The 19263-nt window shown below is 24.2% G+C and overlaps 1 protein-coding gene across 1 annotated transcript; it reads right to left on the bottom strand.

Annotated features, from left to right (window-relative positions):
- Positions 1-741: 741 nt before the first annotated feature.
- LOC132925204 (protein argonaute-2-like) lies at positions 742-18591 on the bottom strand. Its single transcript, XM_060989619.1, has 18 exons — positions 18405-18591; positions 16516-16549; positions 14611-14666; positions 13503-13658; positions 12610-12817; positions 12159-12255; positions 10733-10926; positions 9153-9286; positions 7764-7977; positions 7086-7233; positions 6635-6880; positions 4661-4773; positions 4386-4591; positions 3994-4153; positions 2549-2636; positions 1180-1611; positions 907-1091; positions 742-835 (listed from the first exon to the last, which is right to left on the bottom strand). The coding sequence occupies exons 1-18, from the start codon at positions 18589-18591 to the stop codon at positions 742-744; spliced, it is 2952 nt and encodes a 983-aa protein (XP_060845602.1).
- Positions 18592-19263: the final 672 nt, after the last annotated feature.

Here is a 19263-nt window from a genome sequence, read left to right as displayed (position 1 = left end):
ATTTTAAATATTAAAATTTTAAAACAGGAAAGGGATCTATTATAAAAATAAACAGCACATAAAATGAGGTTACAATCAACTAATTGGTTACATTCAACAAAAATATTATGTTAATTGGATGACGTAAAACAACCAATAGTACGATCTGATGATCTTCAAGATCAGACAGTTAATCGTTTCAGTATCAGTTGAAGAGGACTGGTGATTATGTAGATATACATGCTGGTAGTAAGTGACTGCAGGTTGCTAACCATCAGGTTGGTTACCAACACTAATTAAATCCCAATAAACTAAATTGATTAAAATATATAAAGTAGGAATATGACTTAATCAAGAAAGTAAAATCGAATACAACCAAAAAAGTATAAAAAAAAAAAAACCTAATTTATGAATATTGTAGGTTATTAAATCTAGGTACAGTAAAACTTGCTTGAGATGCTTGATAATTAGTTAAGACTACAGTGAAATCTCCCAATAGCCGACGCCTATTTTTAAAAAAAAAATTAGGAATAACGGAAATTTTTGAGCAAAACCAGTACTTGATGGAATAGATTTTCTTTATGGAGTATAATTTAAAAACGAATAAGATAATCAAGTAATAAGCGAGTTTTACTGTATTTATGAGTAATAAATAATAATATAGTTATATTTAATAAAAAGTAAAAAAGTAAAAGTAAAAGTAAAAAAGAAAAAAGTAAAAAAGAAAAGTAAAGAAAAGTAATTATTAAAAAAAAAATATGTTTAAATAAAAAACATTGGGGTTTCAACTGAGAATGAATGATTCAGCTTATTTTTTAATTGCTCGTCATCTAAACGATTGATGTTGATGGTTTTGCTATAAAAATAAAACAAAAAATAAAGTACATTTTTGTTTTAATAATATTCTACTGTAAATAAATAACTAACTTTTCAATATAAGACCGTGCTCTAAATGCAGCCAAATGGGCATAGTATGTAGGTGCTGGATAAGAAACAGAACGAGTACATCGTACAAACGTGAAACAGAGGTAGAATGTCAGTTGTTCTAACTGATCTTCTGTCATATTATTTTCATCCCATATAAGATGATATTTGGTTGGTCTGGATGTGCCCTTGATAGATAAAAATTTGGTAATAAAAAAAAATTAATAAATCAACTTTAAAACTTTAAGATAACATATAACAACTATAATAACCAACTTGAATACTAGAATGGCTACATAAATAAAAATCAACTTCTGTTGGATGTGTGATTTGAGTGTCCACAATTGTGCCAGAAGGAACATTAGCAAACTTTCCGTCCATGTCACAGTTGAACTTTGGAAACATTCTAGTGTGATGTCGTTTTTGAACGACCAAAAATGTCACTGAAGGTTTATAGTGAATATTGAGTCTAAGGCAAGCTCTACGAATAGCAACCAATTCGAATTCCAACAACTGCAGAAATTGAGATTCGCTTACACCATCTCTAAAATAAAATATCTTCCTTGGCACGGTTTTTGTTTTATCTTTGAATTTTAGCAACTGTTTATGAATAATGTCTTCTAGATCTTGAATTATTTCTACTCTGGGTGGTTGCAAGCGCCATTCCATATTATATTGGACTCCATTAACATCATGACTGGCTGCCACCTAAGATGGGAAAACATTATTTTAAACAATTATTTAAAAATATTAATAAGAACAAACATCATAGTTATTGAAAAATATTCTTAAATTTTTTTTTAAATGTTAATTGATGGGGTTTGTCTTTTATTTGTCTGAGATCTTATTTATTTGGTGTAAATGTATAATTAATACTTTTATATAAATATCATATAAATCAAAAATCAAAGATATTATTTATTGAGCTAATTTTTAATGATTAAACAATTTAATTTAGAACAAACTCATTTTGATTTCTGGGTAATTGAAAATTGATAATTTTTTTCATCATTTTATTGGAATGATTTGTTTTTACATTAAATGTAATGTTATTTATATTTTTTTTTCATAATGAATTTTTCATTAATGCTGATTTTAAATTAGGTATTTATTAGGTATTTAAGTATAATTTAAAATATATAATAAATGTATAATTAATATTCTTAATTTTTTTTTTAAATTACTAAAAACGAAAAGAAAAGTGATTATTTAACATAAATAATAAACCTGTCTATGATTAATTATCAAAAATAAATCTAGAAATATGAATTTATTATCTTGTTATTTTGTTTTTATTATAGTTTTCTAACTTAGAATGTAAAATTCATTGAAAGTCTATAAATTTTAAATTAAAATGAATTTGTTAAGTATTTAATATTTTAATAATAAAAGATATAATTAAAGTAGTGAGTACAATAAACTCTCAGTTTTCTTTAGTAAATAATTATAATTGCTCGCTAAACTTAGCAGATGTAACAACTTTAAAAATGTTTATGTCTTAAAATCTGTTAGATAGATAATTTACAGCTATACAATTTGTTAAAAATATCTAATTATTTTTATAGATTTATTAATTTAACTTCTATTATAACTTAAAAATTATATTTAAATCTACTTGAATAGTTTGAAATAGAATTATACTTACAGCAGCAACTGATGGAACAGAAGTGTGTTCTTCTGATGGGTGTGTCACATCAGCTCCAAAAATAATTGCACCAACCATGCAAGGCGGGCTAAATCATAAAATGTTATTTGATAAAACATAATTTAAAATATTTTTATTTATTCATTTAGAAGTGAAACTTTTATTATTCAATTTTGTCTACTTAAAAATATATTTTATTAATTTGTTTAAATCACTAAAGCAAACAAAAAATAAATATCAAACATAATTTAAATTATATTTATTCCATTGAGAGCTATTAAAATATTTTTAAGCTGTAGAAATACTCAATTAACAAAATATATTTACTATTTAGTAGTATTGTTTTTAGTTTCTAAGCGGAATTTTATTTTATTTTCTATAAATGTTTAATAAAAGTTTCCTTCTCAATTAAAAAAATTGAAAATGTAATACTATGTTCCTCATAAGTGTTTCTAATAAAAATATCAACATTTCAACAATAAAAGTATGAACTATTTTTAAAATATAAACATTTTATTTTTTAAGTTAAGAATTTGACAAGTTTTGATATTAAAAAATAAATGAAAAACCTTTTCTCAAAGGATTTTAGTTACAGTGTTATAATTCAACAATTAATATTAATTGTAGGGACTTTTTGCCACTACATATATTATTTTTATTTTCAATGAAATTTAAAAGTATTTAAACTAATTTTAACTATTTGTACTACAAATCCATGAACTTATTTATACTTTTCTATAATACATTGGTATGGATTTATAAGTCTATAACAATATTACATGATAGATTTTTATAATAATTACTACATTAACCTATGTTCTACTTTTTGGCAACTATTATTCAACCTACCGTATGACTAATTGATGAATAAATTACTTATAGGCTATAGCATATATAAATTATAAAATATCTTTAGAAATAGAAGCTGGTCAAGTATTTTCACTCAGAATCATTTATATGTATATCAAATTGTAATGACTAATGAGTTATTACCTACTGAATTTAATTTAATTACCACATTGATTAAAGTGACCTAACTATTCAATGCTGTGGCACACTCAAAACTTACAATAAAGCCAATCAAGTTCTCAGAATTTTTTTAATCATGCCCATCTAAATAAAGTTTACTCATCTAGCAATGAGAATTTTAAATTACAGTAATCTTAATTTACTGACACATATGAGATCAGAGTACTGACAACTGTTAGATTACCAAAAACACTGAATTATAAAAAAGCTAAGTATTCATAGAAATTTGATTAAAATGAAAATTTATTTAATTTTATCGCAGTTTATTGTAATTAGATATAAATATTATCTCAGAGTTTATAATTTTGGTTTTAATTCCAACTATATTGATTTATTAGAACAACAATTTAAAAGAAAACTATAGATTCTGCTGTTATTAAACTTGAATAACTCAAGTAAAACACATTTTAATTTACCTGTTTTTGTTAGAAAGTGTGTGATTGATTCCATTCAATTTTGAATTTATTTTCATAAGAATATTGCAAGCTGTTCCTTTGTTCATATTAGATATAGTATTAGATTTAATGCATTGTGTAAGAATACCAACATCCAATTCTGATTTTTGTTTAATAATAGCTAAAACATGATCAAGTTCTTGTTAAAATGATTTAATAATATATTTAATGTCTTTAAAAACAATTTTTTTAAACCAACTAAACACTTCCACTATTAAAGATTACTTAAGACTTATTACAATTTATTTAATATATTAGTAAACAATTTACACATATAATATGTCAGATTCGATTTAGCAGAATAAATTAGTTTCCTCTTACATAAAATCATTAATAGTAAATTGATTATTTACCATAAACTCCTGTAGGAATATCTGGAATGACAACAATAATTAATTCTATATTATGAGCTTTTAGTTTTGTAAAAATGCTCTGAACTGTGGTCTTCAAATCATCTAAACGACAATGTTTTGGCAAAAAATAGTTAATCACAGGATTCATCTGGTTTATAGAAACATTCAAGTCTTTACCACTTGTCTTCAATATGTTTTCAAAGTTTCTAAAATAAAATAAAAATAAAGAATTAATTAATAGTAATTTTTAAAAAATAAAACATTAAAAATTTTACTTAATGCATGGAATATTAATTTTTCGATCTAGATTCAATACAACCCATTTTTTAATATACACAGCTTTTGAAAATTTTTCTGCTTTCCAAATACCAGCTTTTGGTTTAATTTCCTGAAAAGTGTATAAATATATTTGCGGTGAAATTATTCTTTTATTAAAATTACTTAATTGATAATAATAATAATAATTATTATTATTATGTATTGTTGTCATTTTTATTAGTAACTACTCTGAAAGCACAAATTAGATAGAAATTATAAAATAATAAATATTATAGTGTTAAAGTTACTGATTTTTATTGTTGTTGTTCTAGTATGTATAAGAAGAGATTATACTCATATTTTCAAACAATTTTGATAATTTATAGAATCTTGGGAATTATTAAATAATTGTGATCCATTACATATTATAAAAATTAAATAATGAACAGAAGAAGTCAGAATACAAAATATGGTATTTTAATACTCAAAAATTAGAAATTTTGTCTTTTAATAATAAGATCTTAAAAGTAAAGTTTAAACTACAATGTAATGCATTTTATCATAAGAATAAATTATCAACCAATTTTATAAGACAATGTCTTTCTAATTCTTCTAATTTTAAGTATTATTAAAAATCTATTAATATTATTAATAATTACCATACTTAGATATTCACATTCTTAAAGCATTTATAGATATCCCCTTAGAAGAGTAAATATTTTTAAAATTTTTAATATGGGTTAACTGTTAGGTGACACAGAAATACTGGTAATCAAAACTTATTGTATATAAATTATGACTACAAAAACATCTCTGAGAATGAACTCTACAAATTAAGTAATATTTAATTGAAATTAAAATGATCAGATCAATTGTTAAATTATTGATTACTTTGCAGTTTGCTGCGTATATTCAGTTGTACAGATCAATGAATGGAGTCATAAATAATTTTAACATAGTTTTATGGTTGTTGATAATTGATGAAATGTTTCTGAGGGTCTTATAAATTGAAAAATAAACTAGTCCAAATTGAAGACCTTGGGACAATAACCAGACATGTCCTTTTTTTATTTTTATTCAGAAAACAAAAACAACATTATAAATTCAAAAAAAAAATTAGAATTTTTAAAAACATGGTAGATTTAAATTTTAGGGTACATACAACTAATGCACTTATAGGTAATGCTTAACTTTTAATAATAATTTAAGGAAGCAATAAAAACTTGTTTGGACATATCTTGTTGTTGCACTGTAATTTAATATTTTTTGGATATATCTTGTTGTTGCACCATAATGTTAAATATGGTTTGGACATAGCAACAACCAGACTTGTTCGACATATCTTGCTGTTGCACCAAAACAACAACAAGATAAGTCCTTTTATATTATAACTCCATATATAACAGTCGGACATATCTGATTGTTGCACCAATCTATTCAGGTTTTTTTTCCTATTTTATTACGTGAAAATGTGATTTTGACCAAAACATGTCTCGTTGTTGCCCCAAGGTCTTCAATTACTGTATTGTTATAACTAGATATGTGTTGCTACAAACTCTGTAATTCCGGGTTTGACAAAACTCTGTTGGTTTGAGGACTAGTTCTCCTAACAAAGAATGTCTATTGGTCTAATCCTACAATAATTATGCATACATGATTAATGATTATATATGGTTGGTGGAAACATCCATCGCTATTTTAAGATTGCCGATACTATTTGGCATGTGTATACCAAATGTCTTTTCGTAGTCGTCTTGCATGTAGTTATGATTTCCAGCTTGCATTAAATTGCATGTATTACAATATTAAAAATATAATTATCTACCACACATATTTTTAAGATAACCTGTATAGGCCAACAATCCTTTTCATGTTATTATATGTGTGTGTGTGTGTGTGTGTGTGTGTGTGTGTAGGTTGTCACAGCTCACAACAACTGCATTGAACAACTATCAAAAAAGTACATTTTACAAAAAAAATTTAAAGTTTACCCTATTTTGAGCATATGCTAAGAAAGGTTGCTCCAAAACTCTAGCTGGTATTGAAGCAAACTGTTCTTTAACTTCAATACCAAATTCTTTTAATACAGGATCTTGGTTGTATTTAATATCTCTGATAGAATTTTCAATAGCTTGACGTCGTTCTGCAGGAGGCCGAGCTGCATTTTTCACCATAGCTCCAGTTTGCATTTCAGAAAATTTTTTCAAATACACTTGTCCCTTTTGAACAATGCACAACTAAAAAATGTATTGAATAATATTACTTAAAAGACAAAATTATTTTAAAATAATTCTATAAATCAAACTCTAATTTAATGCTATCAAAAATATAAGATATAACTATTAATTATTAACTAATATTTATATATATATAAATAAATATTAACTATTAAGTAATAAATTAGTAACTATTAAGTTATAATATATTATAATAAATATTTACTTCAATTGGAATAGCAATTTTCTTATTAACGTTGCCAACATGTAAACAAGGTAAATTTGGATACTTGATAACATAGTTTCGTGCAGTCTTGTAGTATTGCACTACATTAAGTATTTTATTGCCTTTAACAGGATCCTCCATCTTAAACCTATAAATATCATGTCATTGTTATTTTTTTACTTACATAATTTAATTTTCTTTGTTACTTTAGTAAAAATTAAAATTAAAAAAATGTCAAACTATTATATTAGGTATTATATTACAGTTTAACTAAATACTAGTTTTATTTTTTGATAAAAAAAATTCTAGTAATAAAAATTGTTTACTATTAATGTAGTTTTTTGAAGTTGAAGCTATTAAAATGAGTGTTTAAATATTATTCATTTTAAGATAAAATAAGCTGATAAAAATTGACAAAAATATGTAAAATAATACTTCAAAATTAATTGAATTTGTCATTACTATATTATTTAAGTTTAAAATATTAGTAGTCATAGCGCAGCATGTGGTCAATTAATTATGTGAATTATTTTTTTTTTTCAGTTAACTGAGTATGATCTTCTTGTCCTAAGTTTTTTGATGAAAAATATAAAAAAAATTATGTAATTTCCTTATTGTTTAGGTTTGCCATTATTCCAATAATATACATATTGTATGTTGTTAACAATTTGTACTTACACATGTTTAGAAGCACTATCAAGAAGACCAACTACTTTAAATATACGTTTTGTATGTATTTGCATTGGAATCATAAATTCAACTTTTAATCCTTTAATATAACATAATAATTTGTTGATATTCTTATGATCCATTTCTGAATTGAGATCACAACGTAATTCACTTTTAATATAGGTTATTAACGGTTGATGTTTAGCAAATCCTTTATGTGCCACTAAAATGATATTAATAAAATAAATAAACATATTTTAAGAGTAGGAAAGTAGGAACAGAAACTGTATGGGTATTGGAAGTACAAACTGCTTTACTCACCTCAATACTAGATATTAAAAATATTCAAATAATTATACAAGTTATTATAATAAACTTATCCGTAAATCAAACAAGTCAGAAAATTTTTTTGGAAATAATTGACAGCCTATTTTAGAAATCTTAATTTAATTTAAATTAATAGTTACTTTTTTAAAACTAAAACCATAAAGCATTACTAAAAAAGCAGGAGAATTAACTCAGAAGAAGGAACCTATTTTTGTATTACATTTTCAAGTTATTAGATAACAAATTTTGTTTTAAGACCTATCACACCTGAATCTATTGTTTTCATTTTACAAATGTACAACATAACCAATTTTACATTCATAATAACTATTTTATTCTGTTATATTTAAAATTGGAATGAATTGATCTATTATAAAATTTAAATGTAAAATCTAAAGTGACTCATTTGTTTTTATTTATATTTTAATGACAAAATAAATTACAAGCATTTTAAAACTGTATATTTTTGTATCCTAAAATAATTATTATTTATTTCAAAATTAAAATATCAACTTAAAGTACCATACATAATAATCTGACTTAAATTTAATGATAGGTCAAATCATTATAATTTTAAAAATTACAGAATATTTTAATGGATTATTGTGAATGTAAAACGTATTATATTGTATCATACATATAATTTGTATGTTTGTAAAACTGAGACAACAGATGGGTCTGCAGGTCCTCTATATAATATTTATCAAAAAACTAAAAATATTTGAAAATTTCTGTCAATAAATTCTTCATAAAAAGGAAAAATAATTTTTAAATAGGTACTTTATTCCCATAAAATGATAATATATGATAATGATATTATTTGGTGAACATATTTAGTGCCTATGATTATTCATTTTTGTATTACAAAAATAATAATTAAAAATATAAAAAATAATTATTTTATAAATACTTTTATTTTTCCAAAAAAATCTTCAATGTTCCCACTTATTTTTAAAAATTCTGGGAATTTTTCATTTTTCCCCACTCCCCCTCAAACTTCATCCAATTTGTAATTACCAAACACTACCTTCAAAAAGGAGTATTAAAGCTTATACATTATTTAGTATTTACCATCTATATTAAGATAAGGTTTCCAACCCATAACAGGAGTTTGAAAAAATCCTTTCCATAATTCCATTCCTTCACCTAAGTCAGCTGGTGTTAAACGTGGTAGTGGAAAAAATGATCTTCCGGAATTAGTGAATCTGTAACACACAATTAAAATTAATTGCAATTTAATACTTAAAAAATGTGTAGAAAACTGAATAAACCATATTTAAAAATAAAAACATCAGGAGCCCTATTTCAGTTTTTAAATGAAAAAATGTTTTTACTTACAATAACATACATTTTATATCTCTTATTATAGATATTTTCAATAAGATTATAACAAAGGTGACAAAATAGATATAATAAATGCTCTTAAAATATCTAAGTACTTTAAAATAAGAGTTAAATAAAAATTAATACTAACATTTCATTTTTTTTAAAGCTTTTTCAGTATTTAGACTTTTATTTTTTTACTATAGGAACATATTTTATAAAATAAGCATTAAGAAGACGCAACACGCCAACACCCGAATGTGTTATCTCCGTCTTACAATTGCGTAACAGAAAATTTACGCTCAGCAGATCATGTTTAGCTGCGTTAGTTTAAAAATCAGTGTAAATCAACTTATTATGAAACGATGGTAAGAACTATCGGTATTTATATATTGGTTTTTTACGATTATTCAGTTTTTAGTGAGTTATGATCATACGCTTTATTATGCATGCATTACTAGCTAAAGAATTGAACCATCGTAGCTAAAAAAAACCAACATACGAACACAGATAATATTCTTATCATCGAGTTTCATAATATCGATTCACCCTGATTTTTAAACTAACGGAGCTAAACGTGATCTGCTGAGCGTAAATTTGCTATGTTATGCACTTTTAAGACAGAGACAACATATGTGGGTGTGACATCCTCTTGACAGAAATTTATGATAGATTTATAAATGGCATGATACAGTCACTAGATGAAATTAGGAAAATAATAACTTGGGTTAAAATACGGTACATGAAAATCATCTTTATAAAACTATTGTTAATTTAATTTGGATTAATAAAACAATACTGATAAATAACTGTTCAAATACATTGCTAAAAATCATGAAGTGGGAAAATTCGATTCAGATGTTATTTGGTACTAATAAAAAAGAAATCAGTTATTAAGAGAATTTTGTACTTCCATGCATACACATAATGCATGTTTTATACATCATGTAACATACAAATAGATGCATTGGGATTCAATACGATGTATTTAAACTGAATATTAGGACAAATTTTCTTATTATTAAATTTGTAGAGGACAATATTATTAACTATATTTGAGCAAAGTAGTTTTCATATTTTAGTTTAAAATTAAGTTATTAAATAATAAATAGTTCCTTATTATTCCAAAATAATTCAATTCGTTTAAAAAAAAAAATCTTTACCTAAACATTTTTTATTTTCATCTAAAAATTGTATCTAATATAGTTGGTAAGTAAAAATTCAAAATTTGAGAATTTAAAATTTACTGTTACAATTGTGATAGAAACAACATGCGGATATGACATCCTCTTAATAAACAATATACTTATTCACATTATTTTACTAACCTTAATGAAAATGGTCGGTTTTTTAAAATAATATCCAATGCTTGAAATGCTTCATCTAAGGGATAATTGGATGATCCAGATTTTAAATAATCCTTAATTTTATTCATTGGAATTATATTAACAACTGAGGTGACAATAATAAATTCCACAACACTGTTATTTTCTTCATTTAAAACCGTAACTAAATCAGTTTTCTAAACATAAATAAATAATTACATATAAACAGTAAAATCACAACTTTTTTTTATTGAAAATGTAAAAATGGTGTTTTTTCTTAGCTATATATGTGTAATGCTTTTATGAGCATTAATATAAAAACATTCGTATAAACATTAAATAATGATAAAATATTGTTTAATACAAAAACAATTAATATTTAAAACAAATGTGATTATACAACATCAACTATATTTCAGTTCTCAAATAGCAATTTATTAATTAATTATTAATTATTAATAGCAAATTATTGATTACAAAGTATTTAAAGTGTTTAAGTTCAATAATAATTTATAAAGAAGACATTTCACCAACAACTTATATCTATCTGCAAGTTTGTAAAATGGCAAATTTTCACTCAAATATAAACATTTAGCTTTTTTTGTATTAATATTTAACTGAATTGATCTATTATTAAACCTAAAGGTAACACAACATTATCTGTATTTTTTTATTAGATTTTAAGTTATAACTCATAAATAACTTATGAGCTTGTCATACTATTTTATACAACTTGCTTTAAAATTAACATAAAATTAAAACCATAAAATGTTGATACTTTTGAGATGACAGTGTATTATTTGTTTAATTTTTCTGACCTATGTGCAAGATAGTAAAGCTGTGTTCGGCTGTACCAATCTTGAAACTTTAATATTAGAGTGAATTGACTTGTTATTAAACTTATTATTAGGTATTAGTTTTTTTTATGATATCTCATTTTAATGTAAATTGTGCATATGAAAGATATAACTATTTAAAATTTTCATAGGCATACAGCAAAAACAATTTTTAGCTTTATGTTTGATAATAGGTCATCACTTTTATGTTAAAGCTAACAACAATTGGTTTTACTGAGAAACCAAACAATGCTGTTGTAATATCATATATTATCAGTGGTTTAATTATGTTTACTTTATCATATTACAATAATAAATAAACAACCCAAAAAGAGTAAATCTCCACTAGTACACAAAAATGGTATATCAACATTAATCTATGTACATTAAAAACAAATGGATTTGCATTATATTTATATCAATCCATTGACTTCAACTAAAAAAGTTTAATAATAGGTGAAAAATCAAAACTATCAAAGCTAAATGTGAACTGTTTAAAATAAATTTGCTGTATGACAATTGTAGAAAGACAAAAACACAAAAACAGTTATGTGTGTGATATCTTAATATGACATGCAAAATTATGATCATACCTCTTTTATTTCTTTTGTAGTATACATGTTTTTTTGTCCATCAAATGCAAAATTAATTTTTGGGTAATGTCTGTAATTAAATTCTTCCAAAGCATTCCTATAAAGAAAGACAAAATATGTACATATTTACTAATACTCAAAAAATTAGTTCTATAATGAAATATATTTATACATAGTGTATGCATAAACAAATAATATTTAATCATTTATTTATTATATAGTGTAGTTATTTTTTGTCTATTAGATAAAAAATAATTATACATACATAAATAACATGGTAAATTGTTAATAAAATGTAAAACTTTATGAATATAAATTTAAATATTTAACCTTTGTTTTAAGTACACATTTTTACTAACAATCAAACATAATAGATATTAATTTTTGAATAAATGATGCTGAACATTAAAAAATCAACTTATTGATACTTGTTTATTGTTAAATAAATTACCTAAGCAATTTTCTTGGTAAATTTGGTTTGAATTTTACATCTATGTGGTAAACAACTTTCTTGTACAATTTGTCAAGGTTAAGAGGAAGATGATTCACTTCAATCTCAGTTGCGCGTCCCATAGAACCTCCAGTGTTAAGATTTCTTCTTTTAGGAATAAGTAATTTACTCTTAAATATTGATATCTGTTGTTCAATTTGTTGATTATCTAAATTAAATATAACAATACAAGTAGTAAAACAATATACTTAAATGTGATTTTAAATTACATGGAGTTATAGGTGATTGTAGCATAACAGATAGATTATTATCTAACATAAAATGGTAGTTAATTATATTAAAAGGAAAAATATATAAATAATACTGTTCATTGATTATACAATATTATTATAAAAAATAGATAGGTATGTCTTAATTAAATTCATAACTGTGATGCACAAAAATAATGTAAGTTAGACTGATCTAATAAAACCAGTACCTGTTTAGTGTTTACTATTAGCTATGAATTCCTATTGAAACATTTAAAAATTTAACCGTAGTTCTATCATATAAGAAATAATATTAAAATTTTACAAACTATGTAACTTACAAACAGATAAACACTTCTGCAACAATTTATAAAATAATTTTTACTTTTAAAAATGTGGACTTTTAAGCTGTAAGTTTAAAAATATAGCATAAGTCAGATAAAAATAATACAAGGATCACAAAGTCCTGCAAGTTACCAGTTTCCCATCCCTGTTATAAATAATTAATGTTTTTCATTATATTAATCAAATGAGAAGAATCAAAAGACAATCATATTTGCATGGAGTCTGCTGACATTTGGTTATCGCTAAAATACCTATTTATTTTCAATTTTATTATTGTCATTGTCTTCTTTCACCATATACTACCTTCAGATTGTTTTTGAGTTGGTTTAATCCCTGCAGGTTGATTCTCTTTCTGGTTTTGTTTTTGATTTTCTTCCTTTGGTTTATCTTGTATCTGTGTAGTCTGCTGTTTTGTATTTGGCTTACTTTGAGATATTTGTTGAAGGTCATTTTGTTCTATTTAATAAATATCTCGTGTTGTTTAATAAAATATATGTTAAGATCATAAATATTTTACAGAGTACTGGTTTGTTATCACTAGAGACCGGTTAGGTTTATATGCGCCTAAAATCTTCAATATAAGATGTTTTTATGCTTTATAGTTTCATCAAAATAATTTTTTATATGTATAAATATAAAAAAAAAAATTTTTGTTTTGGAAAATATGATGTTTCATAAAAACGAATAAAATAAAATATTGAAAAAAAACAAATAGAAGCAACAATTTAAAAAATTTTAAAACAGTTAAATTAATCATAATCTTTAAAAAAATATTTCAACAATTATATTTAATCTATACTATGGTTATAAATTGTTTAATTATATTTTACATGTGTGATTGTGATTGTAACATATAGTTACATACCTAAAATTCAGATTTATAAATTCAATAAACAATAATGATAACCTGTTATAAATAATGAAAAATAAAATCTAATTTTATATTCAGGGTAGGTTTTAGTTAATATTTTTGTATTTTTATAAAATATTCAAATTAAACCTCAATATGGTAATTTATTCCTGAAATATATTATTGTATACATATTCTTTAACCTTGAAATCAAAATTATGATTTCTAGATTAATATTTAAACTTATACACTTATTTCATGATTTGAAGAGAATATTTTTCAGATCCGTAATGACTTGTTATTTTAATAAAATATAATAAAATATTATCCAACAACAAAGTTCAATAGTTTTATGGGAATGATTTGATATTATCTTAAAATTTGGCTATAGAACTTAAAACTCTCGTATTCACCTAAATACAATAATTACTTGACGTAGAGAAATGTTGTTATATTTTTAACTAGACAAATATAAAAAATATAAAAAGATGTGAATCATGTCCTATGAAAATAGTTTGTATACATCTTATCATAAATTACAACAATTTAACCAATTACCTAAATTTAATTGTCCTTGACTTTCCTCAACATTAATACTTGAATTATCTTGTTGAGGACTTATATAAATAAAGAATGATCAAAATTTAGTTTTTAATATACTAGACATGAGAAAAAAAAACAAAATAAAACGATGCTAATTTACTAAAAAAAAAAAAACGCCTTAGAGTAGTGAGAAATAAAAGTAACTAAACACTGGTCGAAAATGTATTAAAACACAAAATTTGTAATTTATTACTAAATGACTAGTAAAATGGTACTAAAGTTTATAGTTCATAAGAATAATAAGTACCTATCTAGTATGTGCTAAGATAAGTTAATTCTTTAATTCTTGGTTTGATCTTTTTTTAATAGTAATAATATTAAATTAATATTATCTAAAATAATATTCATACTACTAATTTATAAATTAATAAAGATATTATATAAATATTTAATATTCCTGTTAAATTATTTAATCTTTTATTTTAGTTTAATAAATTAAAAATCATACTTTTGAAATAGATTAATAATTATTGAGTAATAGCAAGTATTAAGGTTGAGTCGGAGAGTGATTTTAATTCATTAGGCAAGTTGGTAATGTTGATATTATATAAATAATATATATATATTATTATTATATTATTTTTTAATTTTTTAATTGGGTATAATTTTTTTTTTTTGTAGCTACAAAATGGTAGCATAGAGTAATATTACTCCATGGTGGTTGCTACTAAATTTTTCTTGATAATAATGGTAAATTGAATTAATGTTCTATTATTCATTTTTTTCAACGATTCAATCACTACAATTAATAGTCATGAATTTGTGATGATGATATAATTTAATAAACTATTTCAGTTTAGTGCTGATTTATGGCCTGTAATAATATTGTGTAGATCTGGGATCTTGTTTATATAAAATGTATTAATTTATAATAACAATAAACTAAAAAGCTAATAAAATAATTTGATTAAGTGGCATAATTTCTATAGGAAAGATAAAACAAAACAAGATTAGCAAGAAAACTGGAAAGTTCCTGTAGTGAAATAATGCCAAGTACATATTAAATACTAGATACTTACAATAGATTATTAGTTTTTAATAAATAATAATATTTATATGTCTGTTACTTTATTATTCAATTTTGTTGTAGAATCAGAGTAATACTTATAATATATTTATCATACATGTAGTTTAATTTATAGTACATAATTAACAAGCCAGTACTCAGCCAAAAATCAATCAATGTTTTTTATGTATGTTAGTCACATGGGAAGTATTTAATCATAAAGCAAAGTATTATTTTTACTCAGTCACTCGTAGATTCCATTGGTTGTTGGTAAAAAAAAAGAGAGTCGAAGGAATTTAACAGAATAGTTATGGAATACAAAAGTTGTGTAATAATAACATAATTGTAAGTTCCAATTATACACAAGCATACTAGATTACTATACTCGACTAGTACACAAGTATGTGTGGCCAACTTTATAGATTTATTTGTTAATCAAAATAAATGGATCTATGGGTCATTTAAATGTATACTTTAGTTTAATAACTATCTTCAGGGCCGTCTTTAATATTTTTGAGGCCCCGAGCAGTGGTATAATTGGGCCCCCACAATTTGAACAGAGTACCTACTATTTTATTAAAACAGATAAATAGAGTGGTGATAGATAAGAAAAAGTCTAGATTAATTTATCTTTATTTTTAATTTTTTATTACTATTAGCAATTAATAATATCCTTTGATTTTTCTCGAAATAAGTTTATTTATCGGTAATAACTAATAAATATTGATTATCGGTTCCTTGGTGATATGACAGGAGCTAGGGGGCCCCATCGATCACGGGGCCCTGGGCACATGCCCAAAGTGCCCAATGGGAAAGAGGTGACTGACTATCTTTTAAACTAAATAAATAATTTTTTACCTTTTTTCTGGTTTTTCTTTCCTGGAACACCTGTAAAACAAAAATAAAACAAATTAAGCCATAGGTACTTTAAAAAATTATATATTTGTTTATAGTACCAGAAGTTCCATTGTCAAGTTGATTCGGATTAATGGGATTCATAATATATGATGTATTATTGTATTATATAAATTGAATAAATACAAGTGTACACAACACCGCACGGTATAGAAATATATTAAACAATGACCGAGAATATTAATTGTTTGATCGCCAAAACAAAAACACTAAGTGAAAAATGACAAAAGTATGCGAAGTAAACAACAACGCACTAACACAGTCACAGTGCCTGTAGAGAAGACAAAAGAGTACTACAATCTCACCCTTATCTATACTGCCACGTCATGTATCGCGTCCGTTTGTTTGTGTCGACGTGTCGTGCAGCACTGATAACCGTTTCAACCCGCAACCCTATTGGTTTAACTTGGTATAGATGCTTGCTCAGAACACCCTCGTTAAAAAAAAAAAATCTACATTCATAATGGCGCCTGGAAAATATAGAAGCGACGCTCGATCAGCTGTCTCCCTACGGATTCTAAAAATTTAAACAGTTTCCATAATAATATGATAAGATGTATCCCCTATTTAGTGTTTGTTAGGATATCATAAAAAAACCGGAAACAATACATTAATCACCTATAGCCACTGTAGCGCCCTGTCTTAGAAATGGGAAAATTGCAACAGTGCATTTTGTAGATTCATTGTTGTTCTGGTAACGTATTCGACGCCCTCCCAGAGACCGCGTCCAAGGCCAGAATCACCCGATTTGGCCAACAGTGTCTATACCCTGACAATAGTTGTTACGTATTACATATACGTAGTACATGTCGTCGAGTGTTGTTTTCGCTGTGGGCCGGTTCTATCACCTACAGATTAAGTATGCAAATATGAATTATTTATTTATTGGATAACGCGCTATCCAAGCCCACAGTTATATAAAAACACTAAATAACCGACTTAGAAATGTTGTTGAAGCTGCCAATGGCCTAAATCATCGTATCAAAGAGGAGAATGTTTACATTTACATTACTGATAAAAAATTTTAAGATTTTTTTTTTAACTTTTTAAGTTTATCATATTATGTTTTCAAATTTGTAAATAAAATTTATAATTTTTAAATAATGATAAAAAATAATAATATTATTTATTTATTAATTAATTAAATGTATTTATTTATTTTTATTAATTTTATCTTATCGATAAACAATATATGTTGTACACGATATCGTGGTATATGCAAATTATAATAAATTTAAATAGGTATTTTAGTATCTATGGTCTATGGTTATTCGTTTATGAATTAAAACTAATTAACAAAAAATATTGTTTGTGAAGAAATACTTACTTAACGGGTGAATAATTTGCAATATAGTACAAATTTGAACCTTAAACAATTTTTTTTTTTTTTTAATCAAAATAAATGGTTACAAATTAAACAAATTTAACAAATAGGTACAGTTTTGATTATCTACCTCCTGTAAGCTAATAGCTTGTGTTAGAGGTAGGGAGTTATTACATTTACCAATAAAATAAAATAAATAATAAAATAATTAGGTAATTTCTTATAATATTACGTACATTGACTTCTGAATATGAACATTAAAAAAATATAATAATAATAATAGAGAAGAAAAGACAAAGTGATGTAAAGTTTTAACATAAATAAATTAGTAATACATTTGGTTGATACAGCATTATAGCAATCAAAATATACTGTTATATATATATATATAAATAACATACAATTTAGCAATAATTTACAACAAAGAATAAAATTAATACACATAATTATTCAATTCTAAAAATATATATTTATATAATAATCCTTTATTATTAATTTTTTTACTTGTAATAATATTTTTCTTAAAGTCCAGAGGCATAGAATTGTAATAAGTCGGGCCTAGATAATCTACAAATGTTTGACCAAAATATTCATAGGTATATTTAACTGGACAATCATATTTTCTAATTTCTCTTATATGACTATTATCACTATGTAACTGATCAATATCATGTTGTTTAACAATGAACATAATTGCTATTTTTTTTATATAATTGTCTTACTGGCAAGACCTCTAATTCCTTATAATTTTCATTTGTTGATCCTTTTAGTGAAAGCTTATTTACGCAAATTTTAACAATGTTATTTTGATTTATTATTAGGTGATTTATAATATTGTCTCGAAGGCCACCCCATACTAATAAACCGTACTGGAAATTGGATTGGTATAGAGCAAAATAAACTAATCTCATTGTTTGCTTTGGGACTATTTTTTTTAGTTTGAACATATTATAGGTTATGAAGCATAGTTTCCTTAATAGATTGTTAACATGTTCCATTTCAAGTGATTATCAATAATTAATCTTAAATATCTTATTTTCATAACTTTATTAATTTGCTTACAGTTAATTGAGTTACAGTTCTTGTTATTAGAACATTCGTGTATTGAAATGAAGCTAATAATAGAATCGGATTTGTTAATAGAGAACGGAATAAACACTGTTTTTTCTATATGTTTAAGAATTTGAATCAAAAATTTAATTTGACTTCCGGTATAAATTTTATTTTAATACCTATATATTGAAAACATAGAGAGAATCTTTTATTTGTTTTTCAAATCTTAAGGTAAAAATATTAAAAATAATATAAATTTTGTGTTCCGAGTTTTGATATTGTTAGATATCATCAAAACCATTTAAGGTTT

The sequence above is a fragment of the Rhopalosiphum padi genome, chromosome 3, assembly GCF_020882245.1.
Source record: "Rhopalosiphum padi isolate XX-2018 chromosome 3, ASM2088224v1, whole genome shotgun sequence".
Classification (NCBI taxonomy): domain Eukaryota; kingdom Metazoa; phylum Arthropoda; class Insecta; order Hemiptera; family Aphididae; genus Rhopalosiphum; species Rhopalosiphum padi.
Note: the sequence above shows the minus strand (reverse complement) of the source record. Positions and strands in the feature narration are given on the sequence as shown.